Source organism: Mytilus californianus, unplaced genomic scaffold, assembly GCF_021869535.1.
Source record: "Mytilus californianus isolate M0D057914Y unplaced genomic scaffold, xbMytCali1.0.p SCAF_1, whole genome shotgun sequence".
Taxonomy (NCBI): domain Eukaryota; kingdom Metazoa; phylum Mollusca; class Bivalvia; order Mytilida; family Mytilidae; genus Mytilus; species Mytilus californianus.
Window position 1 is genome coordinate 54,883,027 of NW_026262581.1, and position 23,897 is coordinate 54,906,923.

Consider the following 23,897-nt stretch of genomic DNA (forward strand, 5'->3'; position numbering starts at 1 on the left):
ATTAAATTATACGCTAAATTAAATATTTACTACTCCCAGTTACTAAAATATTTCCGGAGAATTCTACATAGCTTTTGCTCGAATGGCGGAGAAAGAAAACATGAATTGTGAAGTAGTAATGCGCCAGTGATCGTGTTACCATACACTATGTATTTATCCTTATATCGATATTACATATATCGTCATTTGTCATTTTCGGTCAATACCGGGGCAAAAAGAAAAAAGAGAATAAACAATAGTCCAGCAAATATTTCACAGAAAATTAAAAATTGAGCAACACAAACCCCGTTAAAAAGGAAAAGGGGTAAACTACGATGCCCCCGGAAGGGTAAGCAGGTCCTGTGCCACTAATGGCACCTGTCGTAAGCTTAATGGTCAGTAACTTTCAGTTAATATGTCATCTTCGTTCATGTCTCTAAAGCAAGGGAAGGGGAACTGCCAAAAGTAGAGTATAAATGGCAATAGAATGAGATTGAAACCCAATACTATATATCTAACTACGGACTTTATAGTAGTACTTCGTTTTGCTCAGTTTTGCCACTTTAATGCAGACTTATGTCATATTTCAGGTTTAACATCAACAACGATACCAATGTACCTAGCGGAATGTGCCCCATCTCATGTGCGTGGAAGAATCGTATCCACAAATATTGCAATGGTAGCGTTTGGACAATTTATTGCAAATCTTGTTGATTGGATTTTTAGTCCGGATAAACTAAATGGATGGCGGTACGTATTATGATCAGGTATTATTAAAACGGATGTTTGCAACTCACCAGATGTGTTTTTTATTTTTATTTTATTCCGTCTGTAGAAACAATGATTTATATACAATATCTTTTTGTTCTAATGAACCTGTCATATTCATATGTCAATTTTATTACAATATTGTATGGCATTTTATAACACTAGTATTTATTTGAGAGAGTCTAGCCACACATGTTTCTGAGAACGACACAAAGGGACAAAAACAATCCTTCAGTAGTTTTGATTTCGCGATTTATTATTTATCAGATTTTTTATCCATTTTTCTTCTTTCTTTATATTCTTTATGATATAATCTATATTTTTGAAAATTTAACATTTATTCTGCTAATTTTTTTTTTTTGCTATCAGTTAAAATATTATACTTATTCCACTGGGTCGGTGCCATTTCTGGTGGTCTGCCAGTCTAAAATGGTACAAACCACTCAGTAGCCAGCTTTGGAATTACCATAATTTAAATCATCCTAATCGACTTAAATTTGCAGTTGAAAATTATGTTATTTTACGAAAACTGTGGTTGGAACTTGCTAATTTTTCTGTTCAGGCCTATGTTGCATAATTTTCATTTGTGTTTTGATTTATATGCAAGTATTTTGCTTTGCAAACGTTTGATCTCAAGCTTACTTGATGCAGAAAATTCAAGAATCTCTTTTGTTGTACGCTCTTCAATGGTAACACGTGTTTATATAAAATGTCATTTGACATAAAAAGATATATTTTATCAATATGGCTTTTGCAACATGTTACGTTTGACCTTTTCATATACAATGATTATAAGAAGAAGGCCAGACGTACGGAAATATCATCTTATATTTAATACATATAAGATCATATAATCAGATTAAGCTCAATTTAATGACAATGTAATTCACTTTAGAGATAGACAATAATGATTATGGCAATTATTACCAGATATATACATACGAATTTGTATTATCACCTTCTGTTGTGAATACTGATAGCAGTTAATATGATGGACACGGGTTAATGGTCGGTCACAACATTGAAGTATTAAAGAAAACGAATTAAATAACTAAATTTCCAATGAAAAATGGCAATGGCCAGTTTAGAATGATGCTCCGATCTCTTAATTTTCTGAATACCTAATGAGAATCAGAAAAAAAACGGTTACAGTTATAAATCATATTACAAAAAGAAGATGTCTACACCTACACGTTGCCTGTGCATTATTCAAAAGGAACCTAGACATACGGAAATATCATTTTATATATTTAACACAAAACAACTGTTATATATCCTCTATCGACGACAATTGTATGCATCGTTTGGATAAACATGATAATTGTGGCAATTGTTTCCAAATACAGGCTTATGAATTGGTCTCATCACCTTTAGATGTGCACATTGGCATAATGTTAATAACATGAACATGATTGAATGAACGGTCAGGAAAACAAAAGAAATTCCAAACGAAATTGAAGAAACCGTATTGAAGACCAATATTCAAAACCCGTCGTATTTTACATCGGAAATGTAAAGTGGTTATAGAACTTATGAAGGATACATATTGCATGCTCAAACATGTTTGAAAACATAAGAATTCTGCATTGCTTAAGATTTGGCCTCTACATCCCAAGGATCTTAGCAGGGGAGGGGAAATTGCACACATACAATAGCCATAAATTATCATTATAATGTAGTTATTAATGACTATGACAATACTCAGCAAATACGGTCAAAAAAGATACTTGTTTTTGTAATTGTATAAATTTTCTCGATATCATCGCAGTTTGAGGTGTATACATAGGGAGAGAGTTGGCTGGTACATATATAGATAATTGCAATTACAAGGAGTAGGGCATCTGTTTGTTATGCCGGAATTTTATAAAAACGCAGCCACATCGGGTAAAATTGCAACTATGATAATTAAGCTCCGTAAATTTGTTTAGATAACTACATTAAAATATTTTTGAATCTTCTTCACCTGACCTGAAATGTTGAGAAACTTGTACTTTCGACGTCTTCCAACAATAACTTTTGATTTGTGGTGTCCTACAGTTTTTTTTGTGTCCTCAAACATTTACTGGACTATGTGTTATGTCCAAAAATAGCGACAGATAACAATAAGGTGTATAAATTTAGTATATATACTGACTGTAGACTAGACTGCTCTGTTCCAGACAGCCTTATTGATGCTGCAAGTGCAAACAAAATCTCAATTATTTTATCATTTGATTTAGGTACATGCTAGGACTTGCTGGAATACCATCTTTTATTCAGTTCCTTGGCTTCGTGTTCATGCCTGAGAGTCCTCGTTGGCTAATTAAAAATAAATATGAAGAGAAAGCCAGAAGGGTTTTACAGAGCATGAGAGGTCAACTTGACATCGAGGAAGAATTTCAAGCTATCAAGAGTAGCTTTAGAACAGAGGACAACGAGCAACAACCCTGTAAGTAAACAAATAGTGGTAAGGCGAGCAAAAGTAACTGTAAGAATTAAAACGTCTTCTCAGTTAAATTTGGATATCAATGGCCTTTTAATGAAGATGATTTGTGCGAAATCCGGGTACGGATGCTGCAATCTGAAGTCCAGTCATAGAATGATACGTGAACTGATTACAGTGCTCTGTGTGAAAGCATTGTTAAATTTTGGATATTTTGGACAATCTGAATTGATTGGAAGTTTCTTTGATTTTTAAAAAGATTCCTTTTTGTGTGACTCCAAAGGCAGCAACTGTTTACCCTGAAATCTATGTGTCTATTATTTAAATCATTATTCGTAAATGTGGTATCTTTTTTTATGATTTACATCAACGCTTTATCAGAATGACTAAATTGGTATTGTTGTAGAGTGATAAACTAGTATTGTGGTATTGTTTGCAATCGGATTGTATTGAGCATGCGCTAATGGTTGGTTTTAAATATGATGAACTCCTTTTCTTCAATGCTTTTTAACAAAAAATTGGGTAATGTCGAATTGTCTATTACTGTAAATTCAGAAATTATTGCATGCATTTATTATTGCGATTTTTGAAGAATTAACAAACATGCGAGTTTAATTATTGCGATGTTTGGAAAAGCCACAAACATATATATATGTATTTCATATCAGAATGGGAATTCTTATTATTCCGATACTCAAGTAGTTGCATTATTCGTGATTTCAACCTTGGTATGTTCTTCTCTTTAACCTTTTTAGCTTTTTAGCTTTATGAAGTTTTCTTCCTCAACCCAACTTTCTTTAACATGAAGACATTGCGCGTACATCCGTCAATCTTTTGGTTTTTAACAGATGATAAGAACTGCTAGATTGAAGCTTTATATGACCACAATCTAATATTCTATATGAAAACAAGAAATGAACTTTGAAATTCCCGCATCACACAGTGTAGGAAGGCACGTTTAAGAAAGTGACCTTTTCACTAAATATGGCGTCATCATTTACAAAGCTAAATATGACACTTAAATGATTGCCATTGTCGTTTTTCATATTATTTCATTGTCCATTAAGTTATACAACAGCAATAAGTTGGTCTCTCCGTCACTAAATGGATACTTTCAATTTCGATTTTGGGTGCATTTTTAAAAATAAGGTCCATTCCACTTCACAACTAATTATTTTTGCGAGACAAATTCATAAAAACAGCAAAAACATACACGGAGCTATACAAAAGAGTGAAAGAAAATCAGATACCGCCATATTGCAAAAAGATAGTTACCGGAAAAATAAACGACAGTATATTAGGGAACACACACCATACCGAAGATTAGGGTTGAACTTATGTGCTATAGAAGGGTTAGCAGTTTTGCTCTTGTAGTAGCACCAGCAATTTTTCTCGATTTTCATAGCTTTCACAAAGGGGCAGTAGGAACACATTTTGTGTTGTTATTATCAAGTAGATCGGCTGTTCGGAGTATTTAATATTAATACAGAATTGATGCTCCAATCAGTTGAAAAGCCATGTTTCATAAAGGATATGGTTACTATGAAATAACTGCTAAATCAAACATTGGTTGGATTGTCGATGCCAATATTCATAGAAACTTTCCTCATCCATTCACAATAAATTTGATTCATATAAGTTTGATGGATTACTAAAAAATAGTAATTTAAACAAGTTGCTTTTTTATTACAGCATCACATTTAAGACTGTAAAAAAGCCAGTTAATTTAACAATTGCACGTCTTTTGTAAGTCTAGTTTACTGTGTTGATTTTCATTTTGAATTACTTCGACCTTTGTGCCCCAATATATATCGCATAGTTAATGTACACATCGGAAGTTCAATTAAAAGTTCCCAGTTATCTGAAATTGTCTTCTGAATAAGTTTAAATCCAACTATTAGTCAATCCCAGTATCTATTCATTGCAATTTATCCTTAAGGTTGTATCTTGATTTAGAATAACAACAAACCTACACGACTTCGAAAATAAATTATATTCATTTCCGCCAAATCCTAATTGTCCTTTTCAATAATGTTCTTGTTGTTATACACTTACCAGCTGCCGTCGTCAATTTATATATTTAACAAAACCAATATTGGGCATTCATTTGCTTCGTCATGATTCTTGGATTAGAGATGATGTTTGATAGCATTTGAAGAAGTGTAAATCTGTCACGCTACCCGGACACATTATTCTGACTCCAATTTAACTAGTCTTTGGCCATACCCTAAATTGCCGCGTGCTTGACGGAGAATGAACAAATACCAATTTAAAGTCTTTGTTTGACTCAGTCAGTGATCAAACACACGACCATCCAAACTGCAGGCGATCACGAGACCACCGAAGGGGTGAATTACATACAGAGTTACACCAAGTGCGTTGACTTTGTTAACATCTGCTATACATACATCACTCATCAGACAAGTCTAAAGCTATGTTCAAAAGTAATTTTAAGGAAAATGACAAAACTGGTATTAATGTAAGATGGGGAAAAATGGATATATGGGATCTATGAAAGAGTTTGGACCTTTGGTCTCTGCTGGTGGATAGTTGTCTCGTTGACAATTATACCGCATCTTCGTAATTTCATATTATAATATATCCAAGTTGTGAGTTCCCACTCAGCGTCGATTTTAACTAGTAAACGTTATAAGGTATTTCGAGCAGTTATAAAAAAGTTGTTGTCGCGGATATGAGTAGGCAACATTGTAAAGACTATCATGTAAAACATTTAAAGATATAAGTTGTATATTTAAATGCACTGTAAATGAGTATATAAGTGGATATAGAAATTAATAAAACTACCATTATATAAATAACACATAGCTGAGAGGGTGATAGAGCAGATTGTTACCCCGAGAAAACATTGTCAACTGAGGCGAAGCCAAGGTTGACAATGTCTTTTCGAGGGGTAACAATCTGCTCTATCACCCTCTCAGATATGTGTTATTTAATTTATTATACTGAATGTTCTGTTATTACTGTCGATTAAATTTAAAATTCAAAGTAATAAACTATGACGTCTTGTACATAACAACCATCCGTATTTAATAAAGCGCACACTTGATCAAGCGTCTCCGTGAAGGGTAATAGAGTATTTGCCAAAGGATAGAGTCGTATTTAGTAAAGCGCACACTTGATCAAGCGTCTCCGTGAAGGGTAATAGAGAATTTACCATAGAATAGAGTAAATTAACACCCTCGTATAAGCCAATCAAAATATTGCATTTTTACGTGAAGTATAATAATAAAACTTGTTACCTCTCCAATCAGGAGCAGTTATAAAAAAATCTAGTTATGAAGCACACATCTGTAGCATTTTTCATATCAAGTTTACTGCAATATTATAGTGTTCTTTTATTTGTCTTTAGAAATTATCAACCTTTCCTGTTTAGTTCATTGTTGGTAATATCCTTTTGGCGTGGCTCGGTTCTTATACATCCTGCGATTGTGGTATTGTGCTATGGTCATTTTTTGTACTCTTGTCATTTATTTTTGCTTATGTGCCTTGTCTATATGTGATTTTGATTTTCTTTGTTGACATATTTGTTTGTTTTTATAGTGATTAAGATTATAACACATTGCTGACTGCTGCACCCCTATTTTTGACATTTTTTCCTATTATGTCTGTTTTTTTTTGTTCACACATTGTTGTCAATATAATGGAATTATATGCGACTGTCATACAAGTGAGAGGTTTAGCTAGGTATAAACCCAGGTTTAATCTACCATTTTCTACCTAATGAAATGCCTGTTCCAAGTCAGGAATATGACAGTTGTTTTCTATTCGTTTGACATGTTTGAGCTTTTGATTTTGCCATTTGATAAGGAACGTTCCGGTTTGAATTTTCCTTGGAGTTGTTTTACTTTTTATAAATGAGGTATCAGTGTTGACTTAAAAAAATGTGTGAAGTGACACTATCAGTGTATCAGAAAGTGAAATTCAACCATTTTGATGTTCGTTTCGTTCACTTGTCTTGCATATATGTTCGTACAAACTATGCAAAAACATGTATATGATTACGAGTATAAGTCGACCAGCAGTGACGCACAATAAGTAACTTATATGATACCGTTTGTCTGTTGGAAGATCAATACACTAAACAGAATATATATAAAAATGAGATGTGGTATGATTGCCAATAAGTCAAATCTCCACAAGAGACCAAATGGTTCAGAAATTAATAAATATAGGTCATCGTAAGGCCTTCAATAATGAGCAAAACTCATACCGCATAGTCAGCTATAAACGGCCCCGAAATGACAAATGTAAAACAATTCAAACGAGAAAACTAACGGCCTAATGTATGTACAAAATAATGAACGCAAAACAAATATGATACACAGAAACAAACGATAACCACTGAATTACAGGCTCCTGACTTGGGACAGGCACATACAAAATGTGGCGGAGTTAAACATGTTAACGGGCGCCCAATCCTCCCCTAACCTTGGACAGCGGTGTAACAGTACAATATAAGAACAAACTATAAAAATCAGTTGAAAAAGGCTTAACTCATCAGATATGTTGGCGTTCAAAAGATTTTACTGCAGTGTACATATTACTTGAATTAGTATAGATCCGAACACAAAAAGAGAAGATACCGAGGGGCAATCATAATTATAAGAAAAAAAAGACAACACCATGGCAAAAATAAAGACCAACAGACCAACAGCGGTTCACAAAACACTACACAGAAACTAAAGATTGAACAACATTAACCACATCAAAACCCGGAGCAGAACACACGTGCTCCGGGAGGGTCAACAATTTATGCTCAATTAGTGACACCCGTCGTGTTACTCCCTTTTAAGTCCGTTAATGAACAATATCCGATGATGAATATCACACATTAGAAGATTTGTACACGTCTTACCTTAACCCATAACAAATTACGGTTTTTTCTCGACCAGGGACTGGAAATGGTGCCTGCGTTTACCATTGTTATAAACGGAATATTTTTTTTTATATGAAGATGTAATAAGATCTTTTAATTAAGGTGAGGAAGTGCACATTTAGGAGAGAAAACATTTATTGCTTAAAAAGGAGGTCAATTGAAAGAAATTCAATCCAAAATTCCAGAAAATATTTTTTTTTATTTCAGCTAACAAGCCCATATTTATACAAATGTTACAGACTCCGTGTGTGAGAAGAGCACTACTTGTTGGTTGTAGTTTGCAAATGTTTCAACAACTATCAGGAATCAACACGGTAATGTACGTATATACAAATGTATTTAAAAAAAAATATAAAATGTGTGTAGCAATCTGTTAACTTAAAAAGAAAAGGTGGCGATGGTTGGAATTCAAAATTTGCTTCTTATTATTTCTAAATAAATAAAAGGAGGTAAGAAGATAGTCTGATATCAAGAAGCAATATTAGAAGATACCATTGGGACAATCTAAGAAGATGCCATGGGGTATTTTAAGAGGCTACCAAGGGGCAACCAAGGGTGTTCTTTGTTTTAAATGCATATAAGTGGAAGGAGAAATTAATAAAACTACCATTAAAACTCGTACCTCTCCAATCAGGAAAATGATGGAGCAACTTTGTAGATTGCAATATCCATACAATACAGCTTTTAAAAATATTTTACATATAGTATTTACACTTTTACGAACTCATAAAACCGCACCAATATAGACATAATTAGTTTTCATAATAATAATAATAATAATAATAATAATAATAATAATAATAATAATAATAATAATAATTATTGTTATTATTATAATAATTATTCTTATTATTATTAATATTATTATTTTTATTATTATTATTAAATGGATAGCAAAAATATTTATTTCAAATTAATTAATTTCTGAGTCCTCACTAGTTGGATCTAATCCTACAATGCACTTTTATAAGGTATTTCGTGCAGTCAAATGTAATGTTTTAAAGCATCACGTATCGAGCATAAAGTATATATAGGTAAAGCAAAGCAGACTGGCTTTTATTACTTTTGTGGTTGTTTTATAATCAATCAAATTTCAAATTAATAGCTTTAAATAAGATGCAGTAATGTCAAATTAGATTACGGCTATATCTTTATAGCGAGATATTCCAAGTTTTTCGCGGAATAACAATAAAAATGCATATAACTACATCAATCATGGTCGCATTATAGCTTATGGAAAGCAGTTCTGAAGAATCAAGTCATAAAACAGACATAATTATGGCTAAAATGTCAATTTTCATGTGCCATTCAACTATATTTTATTATATAACTGTCTAACAAGTACTAACATTTATTGGTATTTTAGGTAGATCTTTTTATATTTTTAATTGCATTTGAAGAGAGAAAAAAAACAGTTTACAAGTCTGATGCGTCAGGAACGCTTTTATGGATTTACCCTCAAATCAATGGTAAAAAACCTATATGGAAAGATATATTGAAAATCCTAAATTTAAAGATATTGTACCAGAAAGGTATTTTAGACAGGGTTTAAAACAAATATTTGAAAATATAGGAATTGCTGGGCAAAAAATGTGTTTATGCATACTAACATAGGGGAAACCCAGAAAGATTACAAAATATGAAGAGGAAAACTTGAAAGATGACAAGCAAACAATCTCAATTATTCAACAAAATAGAAATTTTGTAAAGGCTAGTAAACTGAAGTTAAACATGTTAAAACCAAAAAATCAAGTAAATACCAAAATTCAGTCTTTCTTTAATAAACAACAAATGGTTAAACAAAACAAAAAAAGAATCCACAATATCTATGAACCTGTATTATTGTTGACGTTTTGTTGACAAAGGTTTTCTTTTGGTTAAATTGTGCTGCTGTTTCATTAATTTACTTTTACCTATCATTTCATTTACTAGTATTCATATTGAATTTGATATGTCCATCGTAATTTATTGTTTAAAAGGTTTGTGTTGTCTTTGATAACACAGCGGCAACATGGAAATGAACTTGCAATGCTCTTCAATAAAACCAGGTTTTTCATATTAATCTGAATAGAATCATCTATCTAGTGTCTATATTTTGAAATAGCTTGTTCGTTGTAGGAGGTTAAAAGTGCAGTATGTCCGTTTCGTACAAATATGAAATATAAAAAAACCAATAGATAAATTCTTTTAATTGAGTATAAACATGACACACGAAAGGAAAACGCCAGGTCGTCTTTAACATTAATGGACACTTAGAGGAGTTTATATTGAAGACATTGATATCTTCTTTGAGATTGTATGAATTAACATATTTTCTTAAAGGAATCACAGCGGAAAATGTCTTCCTTAGGAATAAACATATCTCGATTTTTATTTGTGAAAAATTTCTTCCTTTGCAATAAACATATCTCGATATTTACTTTTTTGTTGACTTGAGTAACCAGTCTTCTGTCAAATCCGACATTCAAGTTCGTAGACTTCTAGAGTTCACGTTTGACGTAAAGTAGTTATTGTAGGTATAACCTTGGGGTTGAATCCGCGAGTACGCTTCTACAGAAAAGGCTATTTTCGGAAGAACCAGCATTAATTCAAATAAAGTTGATTGTTATTAACCATGAAAAGCACATGCAAAATACAATTATGTATGACTTACGATTTTTGTTTTTATGTCCCGTTAACAAAACTAGAATAATTAAATTGCTTACATTTTTAGATTTTAACTTTTCAAGACACAGAAAGACATGCAAATGTTTTCTTAAAAGTTTTAGAACAAAATCATTGTGAAAGGAAATATCCCTGTTAACTGCAAGGAAATTATTCCTATATACATTCCAATGCTGTATTTGCGTGATAAATGTTGTGATATTTGTTAAACGGTTTACTAATAAGATAATGATATCACAAAGAGATCCTATTATTTTTATTTTAGGTATTATACTGCAACTATAATCCATATGGCAGGTGTAAAAAATGACCAGACGGCGATATTACTTTCAGCAGTCATGGCGGCAATCAATTTCCTGTTTAATGTCCTTGGACTTTATTTAGTAGAACGAATTGGAAGACGTGCATTAACTATAAGCAGCTTAATAGGTAGTGAAGTATTTTCGTGATATGTCAAATGTTGTTAAATGGGAAGGATGTAGGCCATTATCGATTATTATTACTAGTACTTAAAATTTGATGAATTCACTAGAAACAATTGCATTATTTATGTTTTCAAGGAAATCTTTACAGCAGTTTTGTATGTGAAGTAAGCTTCATCAATTTAGTTCTGTCATTGTTTTGTATTGTAAACTGTTTTTAAAAAGCATCTTTATTGAAACTATTTGAACAATCGGGAATTAACTTGACCTGCATAATGTTTTAATGGTTCTGTTTAAATGTTATGTCAGATAATACCGTCTTCGAACAGACATGGTTGCAATTGCTAAAATTGGAGAGAAAAAACAACAATAATATGTACAAAGTAATAAGTGTAATAATGTGTGAAAAGCTTACAGCAAATATGACGCTGGATAAAAACGCAAAATACTAGTTTTGATTTTTCCAAATGATTGCTGGTCTCTGCAGAGCTACGGTAATGAAAAGAATGGTATCAATATTTATAACATTTAGGAAACTAATTGAAAAGCAAACTGATATTTAAGTAAGATTCGTTAAGTTTTTTTATTTAAGGTTTCATTTATGTAAGTAAAGATAAAATAATGTACACTAGTTGAAAAGTAAAACTACTTTCCGTAATAAACGGCAGAACAACCAATTACAGTCACTCATTTGATAAACATATTGTAATGAGAATCTTTATTTGTTAATCACCATTTCATTTTTTTTAACATGAAAATCTGTAGTAAACCTTCTACTAATACTGCCGGTCATTTGATATTAAAAACATCAATTCATTTAGGCTGTATTTTATAATAAAACTGCAATGAGTTTCTAAATAAACTCATCATAGATACCAGAATTACATTTTTTACGCCAGACGCGCGTTTCGTCTACAAAAGACTCATCAGTGACGCTTAAAGTAAGAGAGAAATAAACCAAAAATAACTCGTAAAAATGACACCAAAGAAAAAACAACTGTGCATCGAGAAGTTAACCTTTTGAAATAACATTTATTCGAAGTTATAAATACCTAAAGTATTAAGACTTAAATGAAATCCTGTCACCTCGAAAAGGATACCTACATTATACGTAATCCGTGTGCAAGAAACAACGCAACAGTATTTCTGGTATTAAGCGGATCGTGTAGAGCAAAAACTTTAAGATCAAAACTCCATTCTTGTCTGTCGTCTGACCTAAAACCGTGTTTCATTTCATGTCATATTCAGTCACGTTTATGGTTAGAGAATTATCTTTTGTGGATATGTTTATGAAATGGTGATATTTTAGGGCTATACAATAGACATTCACTAATATGCTATTATAAGATGCAAATTTACCTGATATGACTCATTCACGTATTTAAACAAGAGAACGAAGGTAGTTGTCACTAGTAGAGGAGGATCAGATTACTCTGCTTCTGAGAGTTTCTCAGTTCACTCCCGGTTTAAGGTTGGGCTCGTGTTCCTCATCTTTTGTTTTCTGTTGATAGTTTTGTAGAATACTGTTTTTCTTTTCGTCGTTTTTCATTTTTAGTTATGCCATTGTCTGTTATTTTTCGATTAATGATTTTTTTATTGTTCATTAGGTATTTTGTGTCTTTTACAACGTGGCTGCAGTTCTTCAAACTTATCTAAAATTTGTTCATTGCACAAACATGAAAGCTTTATCGAAGAAAAAATTGGTATAATAGTACGATATTAATTTGTGTTACTATAACAATATCGCGATTAAAGCTAAAAAATTTCAGAAATTGTTTTTGTCGTTTCTTGGACCATGTATCGAAGCAACACCGCCTGCACTGAACCCAGCGCCTAGAAATTTATCCCAACTAAGTTATGAAAATAAAACTTTCTTTAGTGGAGTTGAAGTTTAACAGATAGTACCGCTGTGTTATATTTGTAAAACTATATATATATATATCAATCTTTAGTTTTCTATGTTGTGTTTTGTGTACTATTTTTTGTCTGTTGGTCTTTTCTTTTTTAGCCATGGCTTTGTCAGTTTATTTTCGACTTATGAGTTTGAATGTCCCTTTGGTATTATCTTTCTCCTCTCTTTTAATTCATACTACAATGTAGTAGTTCTTTTGAAGAAACAGTCCTGTCAATAATTATTTTTTAACAAAGGTCTTTTGTGTAGACTCTCTCATAACATTATATATTGTAATTCCAGGTGCTGTGGTAAGTTTAGCATGGCTTGCAGTAGGATTTCATTTATCTGCTCTTCATACTCCAGGAATATCAATGGTAGAGCATTCTGCGAGAGGGACACCTTGTTCAACATATAAGTACGTATATTTTGACGATAAACTCGTTAGAAATTAAAACGTGTTTGAAAGACTTATGCAAACCCTTTAATGGAGATTAACTTTTTCGCGTTTGGCGTACAAAATTAGCCTTGTATCTTTGACGAGTTCTTTTTTATCTAGTGCTCAAATTTCACGGAGGAACAAAAGATACATATCCGAATTGTATAACACATTGATAAAAATGCACTTCACAAATAGTGGCTTGAAATCGTTTTTATTACTTAGTATAGCTGAATATAGTAGGGAAAAACACTTGCAGTGATGAGAAAACAAAAACAAAAAATTGAACAGAAACAACTAGCAATGTCGGTAATTTTTCTGATGATTATCCTTATTTAGTTTTATTTTACTCTTTTCAAAAGTTTCATTTTTATTTTTTTAAGCAATGACAATGTGATTTATTCAAGGTCATGCACATTGAAGAAAGAATCTTGAACAATTTCTTTATGTTTGTGATAGACAGAAGCCAAATTTGAATAATATTAATGTATTTACTACGTTTCCTGAAATTTTAACATCAGACTCCCATGTTAGACCTAATACTTTAAAAAATATCTTGTGAAATGTATTTTGTGAAAAATTAAGAAAAACCTGTCAACCCGTATTTTTCTAATACGAATAATAGGGTATGTTAGTATACGTTTATCCCAAACAGAAAATAACCAAAAAACATGTTTACTTGAAAATTGATACATTGATTCAGTTCCCATCAAACGTCACACAATAATAACAGTACGATGGAGTTTATTTGCACTAATATATACAATTAGTTTGTAAAAGTGTTAAATCGATGGCAGAATTAGATTTAACAATTATCACACGTTTTGGTGTTCACACTTGTCAGACGTAGCGGCAGTCTATCCGAGGCAATAATTGTAACGTTTACAATAATGTTTGTTAAAGCAACAAAAACAGGGCTATAAATCAAACAAATGGACTTTTCCTCGTGTATTTAAATTTTCCTTCGATAGTAGTGGTTGCTGCTGACATTCAATAATTAAGTTATAACATTGCAAAGTAAGTTGAAGAATACATCAAATGTAAAAAGGAATTGAAAACAATAGATGAATTAATTAATTGAAATAAGAATGACTATTCCTTTAAAAACTAAAAGCAATATAAATGTCTGCTGTGCAAAGAAATAATTGAAACGAACATCGATCCTTGCAGACTGTATACCTTTTGATACAGAATAGATTGAAAACCTATAATTTCCGAGGAGTATATTGCCTAAAGTAGCACAGTTAGCTCTGTATTATAATATTAAATATATATTATTATGACTGTGGTTTAGTCAGTATGCATTTATTTCGAAACCTAATTGTCTCATGTGGACCGATTGCGTCAAAAAAAAATTTCATTCTAGTTTTACTTTCAATGATGCAGTGGAAGTGCAAAGTTATGAATTGATGTGCATCAAATGGGTGCAGACCAAAATTAAGACAAAATGTTACAATTTTAAAATATTTACAGTACCAATATTAATGCACTAAATGCGCATTTCGACAAGTAATATCTCATCAGCGGTGGCCGAAGCCAAAAAGATTTGAAATTAAAAACCTAATACAAAATTTGAAGAGTTGATAATCATATAAGCGAAAATAACCAAAAAGTAAAGCAAAAGTCGGAAAAGAAGTTACAGATATACACGTAGGAGATACATTCCTTCTTAATTTATTTCAATTATCAGAATGTTAATCACTCAAAAACCAAATTGGTCTTTATCTACTTTTTTCTTAAGTTATCTCCATTTAAGAGGTAGACACAATTTCCCCTGATTATTTTTGACTCGTTTGGTAAAAAACGGAAGGTTGTTGGCACTACTGGAAATAAGAATAAAACAGAGTCTTCACAGTATACTTTTTTTTAAACATTTATGTTATTCAGTGCTACACATTGCAGCTATTGATTTTTATTTTTATTTGCAACATTCAACGCCTTTAATCATAATGATTTAAAAGAGGGGCGAAAGATACCAGAGGGACATTCAAACTCATAAATCGAAAATAAACTGACAACGCCATGGCTAAAAAAGAAAAAGACAAACAGACACACAATAGTACGCAAAACTCGACATAGAAAACTAAAGAATAAGCAACACGAGCCCCACCAAAAACTAAGGGGTGATCTCAGGTGCTCCAGAAGAGTAAGCAGATCCTGCTCCACATGTAATATATATCTAAAAGACAATATGCCGTTTTACTTTCAATCGAAAAGTGACTTTGATAAACAATGTCTTTTTACTATTTTAAGATTAATACCTAATTGTCCAACGGCTACCACTATTGCAGTTCTTAGCTATCTTTAGACATTTTACTGTAGTCACATGTTTGGAAATACGCCAACGTGTATTAAAACATAAAAGTACACTTATGACTCACTAATAATGTGTGTTTTCAATAAAGATTTAGGGACATCTAGGAAATATTGAAACAACAATTTCGGGCTTTACTTAAAAGCAAACATTTCCATCACGTTTGTCCTTGCAAAAATGTTCGAGGCATTGTAATGAATAACATTAAAAAACTGTGCTATAATAAAAGTCTATATATTAAAAAAAATATCAATTGAACTTTTCCAACGGGTCTGTAAACTGAATTTTGTAGAACATGCAATGACTGTATGCAAGACTTGTTTTGTGGATACTGCTATCAAGACGTCCGCCATGCTGCTGTAAATAGTTCCTGTTTACCTACAACATACGATAACCCATGGGTAGCGACAGGAGGAAGATGTAACACAACGGACCTGAAAGGAGATCTTACATGGGCGTATGATTTTTGTCCTACAGACTTCTCGTGGATGCCTATGATCGGCTTAGTACTTTATCTCATATTTTTTGCCCCAGGTTTGTTTTACAGATAAATATTACTTTGAAATTCTTATTTGCGTTACGTTTACACTTTTGTTTATAACAGGTTTTAATGTGTTGATGATATAAAAAGCATAAACATAGAAATCAAATGATGGTAGATTTTTGATGATTGCTACCTGTAATTCCTGTATGTATTTGTGGTTTGTTAGTTCCCCTAAAAACTATTTTGGTTTTAATACACCTTATCGCTATTTCACATATCCATCATTATTGGACATAACCAGTCTTTCTCGTAAATTTATGACGCCACAAGAGAAAAAGTCTGACGCCACCATGCATGTATAACGTCAATAATTGAAGAGACGGGTCAAGTGTTGCAGATTACTTTTAAAATATTTGAAAATGTTTTCATACTTCGGCTGTTGTGTGTCCTATTGATATATCGATTTAGTTTTATTACTAAAAAAGCCATGTAATATGTATTTTTTCGACAATATTTAAAGCATAAACCAGTCCGATGGTTTTCACTTTTGTTTCACATTTAGTCATGTCGGGGCCGGTCATAGCTTTCTATACGGTATGAGTTTTGCTCATTTGTGAAGGCCTACAGTGCCTTATAGTTGTTTACATCCTCGTTATTTGATCTCTTGTGAAAAGTTGTATCATTGACAATCGTACCACATTTCCTAACTTTTGATTACATTAAACGGTACAAATTTTACTGCACAAGATGCGGATTTCAACAATCAATGTTTCTTTAGTAATGCTAGAGTCCAGAATATTTAGAAATAAATGATCTAGTTAACAGTTTGAATATCTGATATAACTAAAAAGGTCCAAATGTATAGCCATACCAAGACACGAATTACTGAAGTCGTCATGCATTAAGATCTAATCTTCCATTTCCCTATTATGAGTTATTTTTTACCTCTGTTTTCAATACATATTCTACCTCTTGTCCCTTTGCATGTTTATTGCACATGTATATAAGCATTTAACCTATGAGGCATTATATTTACAGGTATGGGACCAATGCCATGGACAATAAACTCCGAGATTTATCCTTTATGGGCAAGAAGTACGGGAAATGCTGTATCAACTTTTACAAACTGGATTTTTAATCTGGCTGTTTCTATGTCATTTCTAAGCCTTACAGAGAATTTGACCAGATTCGGTAAGTGGTAAATTGCTGGCAAGAAGAAAAATGCAAAGACTAAGTTTCACCCATGAACTAATAGCAGTAAAGATCATATTCAATGGGCGAGTAAAATGTGCACACGTTTTAATCTTTAAGGTATTACCAGCTCATAACTTTGGAAAACAAAGGAATAAGACCAGAACTTTAAGAGATAAGCCTTTGCTACGGGCTTGTCAATTCCTTTAACACTAAGTGTCCAAAAAGTATGGACTCGAAAAAAAAATGTTCATGCAATCTAATCAACATCTGCCTAATCATCAATCTCTCTACCGAAGTCAGCAAATGTGGTTTCTTTCTTGCATCTAGAATAGCGGTGTACTAGAGATGTACCAAATACAAAGTTGCATAACATAAACCATTATTGACTTTACTTATTCCATTGTTTACTTAATTGCTTTATAATGCATTTTAAACCTCTTATGTATAATATTTTGATGTATTATTCATATTGCTATTAAGGTTCGGTTTTGCGGTCAGGTGTTTGTATTATATAATGCTGCCTTAATGATCCTTATCTACATTTTATGAAGGGTAATCTGTACTTTTTCCTACTGTAAGTCAATATAACACGGAATGGTTATTCAGAGACTCCAACACGCAATTCAAGTGTATCAATTAAAGGCATAAAATACACTGAAGCACACAATATAATAAAACTGTCAGAACACCGATATAAAAAAATGCAGAATGAAAATAAAATATACAAGAAAAGAACAGCCTTGATACTGACAAAAAACATTCAACTGAAAACCGAGGGTTTCACATATAATCTTTAAAAAAAACCTTCTGCATTACAAGTAGATCTGAAAGTTATTCATAAATGACAGATAATTCTATAAATGAAAAATTGAAATGATATTTCAAACAAGTATGTTGAAAGGTATAAAACAGCAATGCATGTACCAATTTAAAGGTTTTTTTTTAATTTAGGTACATTCTGGTTATATGCTGGACTTGCATTTGTTGGCGTTTTAATTATTGGTTTTACTCTACCGGAAACAAAGGGGAAAAGTTTGGAAGAAGTTGAAGGGTTATTTGCCAGGCCTTGGTGTGGTGCGGCCGGGCCAACGATAGATTACAACACAAACACAATACAATATGTTCACATAAGAGGCCTAAACAGAGATGGAAGAGAATCTGAATTAGAGTCACCAGAATGATGAGAGCTGTAACCATATCTAATTCGGGATAATCAAATACTCTCGATAGATCAGTGAATGTGTACACAACCAAAAGTCAACATTAAATCAATATATCTTGCAAACTTTGCCTCATACGCACACAGGGATTTAATCTTTATTCATTTGCAAAAGTAAAATATGTGAATTTGCAATTGAAAAATTTCTGGTACCGTACTTATTGTCGATTTTAATAGGTTTTTAGATCCATTTTATTCGAAGAGAATGGGGGGAGAAACTTTTTTTAAATCTAAAGGAAAAGGATAATTTACAGTTGTTTTCTTTTTATGATTATTTACCATCCCATTTGAGGACATATTTCCATTGTAAAGACTAATGGTTATAAGGCCTGTTATTTCTGTTCTTATAGTTTCAATTTTTGTTTTAAGTAATTAAGTTTATTGTCATTATTTGATTATATTTGAATTTAAGGAAATATTTCACAAAAAAAAAAAAAAACTGATCAACATCTGATGAAAATACTGATGTTTTTACATAGAGTATCATTAGTATACATGTCAGTTTAAGCTTGTCCAGATTCAATATTAATGATAGAACTTCATATCAACACCTTGCATTGTTGAAAATATATCTGTATTGTTGGATAATAACTAAGTGTGCCAATTGGTTGCTGACTCATGGACGTATTCATATTGCTGGAAGACAATTAATTTCAGTGAACACATGAGAAAGTTGTTTTTTTTTTTAGATTATGTTTAGCTATTTTGTCAAAAATCATGACATATATACGCCATCACGATGACCGAAAAGCAACATTATGGGAATAAATCTTATTTTTCTGACGTGTGAACGTATTGGTGTATTGGCATTCCAAATTTATTGCAAGACTCTAAAAATCCCTGGTTCCTTTCACAGGGGAAAATTCATAGTTCTAATATGATTTTGTACAGCATGTTTGGGTTTTGTTGATTCTATGAGACCATTATCATTTTAAAGGTTAATTTCAAAAGATCGTTTGGAGATGGCGATTCTAAAAAGTACAAATCATAAACTTCAATTTCATAATAACTGAAATGGATATACAATCTACTGGGCAATGTCCACAAAATATGTGGTATGTCTTTGTAATATAACAGATATGCATTTTCTAGGTTTTAGAATTTAAAAATGAATAAATGAAAAGCGTTTATGAGGATAAGAAATTCGTTCTTAATTGTGTATGAAACTTATATATCATGACAACACATGTATCCCGATAGACAGTGTTGGTATCTAAAAAAAATTTGTGATGTGCTGAACAATTCATTTTAATGTAAATATCTTGGTTAAATGTGGGGAATAGAAAATGTTCTGGGTTGTCGTTTTCGCAATTGTATGAAAATGATAGTTTATAATTCATGTTGTTATCAAATTACAACCGAGTAAATTGTGAGCCTTTTCCATTATGATGGTACGGTTACAGTGTAGTATAGTGCAGTATTTATAATTTCTATATTGATTATATAGAAATAATATCATAATTGAAAAAAAACGACACGTTTTGTTGTTAAAGCATGTCTGAAAAAGTGTTTAACTGCGAATGCTTGTCGATCGTTCATAAATTGTGATAATAGTTTTCTTGCTATAAACGTTTCTACCAAGTTTTCCCACCTTATTACTTGTGTGGTGTATATTATGTTATCAAGGTGACATCATATGTGAATTCTGTTGTCAAACTATCGTCACTAGTTATCGATAAGTCTTTTTTTTCATTATCGTCAATAATCATTTGGTACTAATTATTAAATATTTTATATTATTTTTAAACCAGGGTGATTTTCTACATAAAAATGTGAATCGATATCATTAAATTGACTGGTCTGATAAATTGCAGTTACTTCATGCAATTAATAATGTATTATGTCCGAAACGGTTATTTGTTTGTTTTTGTTTTTTTCTAATTTTTACATTTTAGTCCTTAGACTCCAAAAAAAGAATTTTCCATATAAAATAAATTAAGATATATTAATTACACTCGTTTTAACTGACCTTAATGAATTTGACTATCTTCACAAGTGCAAAGTTTTTCGTCGCATGTCCTATTTGTAAGGTTTTTGTCACAAGTTATCGTTGTAATTTTAGACGCCATCTATCAGTGTCAATCTGAACAAATAAATAATTAGTTCAAAGTTTTCTCTGAAAAACAAAACTTTCGACTACTGCAATTAAATGTACGATCAGAATTTTTTTTAAGCTTGATTAAATTTTAGTTTCTTGAAATACAAATTTCCATATGCTACAAACATCATTATTTGATATTTAAACCTTAATTGAACAATCAAAAATTACGATCACGATTTAGAAACTTTAGTATCCGAATCTTCGAATGGCAAAAACGAATCTAACATTAAAGATAAAATGATTTGATAAATTGGAACACTTACAGATGATTGTTAAATTCGCTATATCATTTTACCGTTAGCCCAATAACATTAGGACAGAAAACTAAATGTGATTTAAAGGGTGTTAAAGATAGTTTTGGCAGAAAAAGATAATAAAGAAAAAGTTTTTTTTTTAAGAATTTCTTTACATATAAATTCAAAAAGATATTCGATAACACTGTCCACATCGGATGTTTTTACGCAATGACTTACTTGTAAAATAATTTTCTAAACCTTTAGATTCCAATTATTGTTACAAATAAATCAAAATTTGTAAATCAAGGTTAGCATGATTATATACAATTTTCTTATCGCCAGAATAAGTAATGAAGGAGAAAGTTTGATATATCCAGTTTACAGCCTTGAAATTGAATTTGAAAATCGGTGAACCATTGTTGCTTCTTTTTACCAACTGAAAACAGTTTACAGACTGAATGCTCCATTCATGATTTTCATATCAAACATGTCAATTAATTTCCGTGTGCAGCCTACATATATATATATATATATATATATATAAGATTTTAAGAAATGAGATAATTGAGTAACGTCGCGTTGAACAGACATCAAACTTTTCCTAAAAATTCATTTGACACACCATGAAAGGTATACCACTTAATTGAAAACAATATTTAGTGAAGATACTCCTGCATTTGATAATTAATCTGCTGTGAATGATATCTAGTTAGATCCTTATATTAGCATCAAAACCAATAAAATGTGTGCTGGTTAAGATACAGTTAATACGAACTCATAAATCGTAACTCTGAGCTAAAATGGTTTTCACTGCCGTGACATTCTTATTCTTTTGTTGTATTTTCTTGAATTTTGCAATATATTTCAAATTTGTTAATTACTAGACATGCCACACTTGTACTTTAATAACATTTTAGAATTTGTATGCAACAATTATTTACAACATCATACGAATGCATTATAAAAATAGATTTAATCTTTTGTAAAAGATAGAAAGGTTCAAGAACAAATGAATTTTAATCTTGTTTGTATATTACCAAAATGTGAATATGTGGTGTTCAAAATGTGTTTTGTAGTTTTATACTTTCATAAGATATATATTGTAGTAGCTTATTTTTTTGTGAAAGTAGTGGCCCAAAACGTACGTAATAGTCACTTAACGTATATATTAAATGTCTTGTATAAAGGAAGTTTCTCATTTGTATAAAACATACCTCATATTATCGCAGTTTGATAAATGAAAAAAAGGAAACTCTATTTTGACTGTAGTTTTGCATAAACTGTAAAGGGAATTCACTGATAGCTTGAATGGAGTTGAAATAATCGCACCTAAAATTTTTCTTCGGTTTATCCTATCGATATGCAGTGATCTTAACAACGAGACCTCTCGTTAGAACTTCGGATAAATTCTCTTATTATGTACTGCTCCATGATTCTGTGTTGATTGTTTATCTATGTCACGATCCGGTAAACGTCGGCAACAAGCCTGCGATCAACAATCACTGAAAAATTATTTATCGATAGTACGTTATAGATTCGTAATACATGTAAACAAAATTGCACAAAGGACTTCGTTTAGTGTATGCATGTTTTTGTTCATTCATTTTCTTGTCATTAAAATTACAAGAAACTTGTTTCATTTGACTTAAAGTCGGAGAAACTCTTGTGAAAAATTAATCTAATGGAGTCGGCAAGTTAAATCTAAAAATGTTATCTACTTAAGACTTTATTCATTTTTTTTTAAAAGGAGATCAGTAATGATAACACACCTTTTTTTCTAAAAAACCAGAGGATCCAATTTGTCTTACAATTGACTGTTCTCCTTTTTAAAGGTAGTGGTGGTTCATATTCATGAGGAAACATTTTTTTTTATCTTACTTTAACCAAATAATAATCCAAAATACACTTTAAGTTTTAAACATTTTCAAAACTAACCTTTCACATGCTTTTTATTGTGAATGAGGTCTTCTCATCTACTTAATATTTTGAAAATTGCTCTTTTTGATTTAAACATTGACGAAGGAATATCATAAATTTAAATTCTTTATTGTAATAATATCTTAAACATTGCAATCAAAGTATCCATAGTATGACAACGGTGGTTTCAGTAAGAAGTAGCTTCCTGTTTAACCTTTCTCTTTTTTGTTTTAGGGATTGAAAGAACCTTACGTTTTATTGAAGTATTGAAATTGGGTGTTTTCTAGCGTAAATGTAACTGTTGATTGAGGAAATATATCAGTCGTACTTGTAATACTAATCAATCTTTTTGCCGTATAAGTTTGTTGTGTTCTACAGTTTAATCATTCTGTAGTACCAGTTCAAACGCTGCAGACAATTGTACAGCTACAAACTGTTGACTTATCATAAAATTAAGTCACACTCATTTGCAACAAAATCGACGAATTAATACTTTTCTTACTTTGATTTTGGCTGCAAAAAAAGAAATAGATAGTATATGTTGAAAGTCACGTGACTTATGCAGTATTTTTCGTTTCTTTTTATTTAATTTGAAATGAACCTGTATAATTGTAAATCAATTGAAGTCTCTAAACATTATTACTTTATCGATACAATATGATATATTACCATACTTTTTTTTCATTTTCTGTGGACTTTATTTCCTACTTTCTTGTAAATAAGAGTTTGTTTTCCCTAAATCGTATTACATATGCATAAATGACAGATAAAAAACGAATAATATTCAAGTCCTTTGGGAATATTTATCATTGTATTTTTTTCTACATGTATGTATAAAATTCAATGTAGTGCTATAAAAGGAATTTATATACGCTAGAAATATGTTTGAAATGTAGGTGGATTAATTTTAAATGAAGGAAATGATCCAAAACTCCTATTCTTTTATATTA

The 23,897-nt window shown here is 31.3% G+C and overlaps 1 protein-coding gene across 1 annotated transcript in view; it reads left to right on the plus strand.

The window, feature by feature from the left end:
* Window positions 1–22,426, plus strand: part of LOC127721560 (proton myo-inositol cotransporter-like) — a 78,127-nt gene extending 55,701 nt beyond the window's left edge. The window contains exons 2-9 of the mRNA XM_052228326.1: window positions 570–729; window positions 2,967–3,175; window positions 8,274–8,385; window positions 10,996–11,159; window positions 13,347–13,461; window positions 16,089–16,330; window positions 17,319–17,471; window positions 18,426–22,426. Coding sequence (XP_052084286.1) covers window positions 570–729; window positions 2,967–3,175; window positions 8,274–8,385; window positions 10,996–11,159; window positions 13,347–13,461; window positions 16,089–16,330; window positions 17,319–17,471; window positions 18,426–18,655 — 1,385 coding nt within the window. The 3' untranslated portion in view covers window positions 18,656–22,426. The remainder of the gene's footprint in view (window positions 1–569; window positions 730–2,966; window positions 3,176–8,273; window positions 8,386–10,995; window positions 11,160–13,346; window positions 13,462–16,088; window positions 16,331–17,318; window positions 17,472–18,425) is intronic.
* Window positions 22,427–23,897: the final 1,471 nt, after the last annotated feature.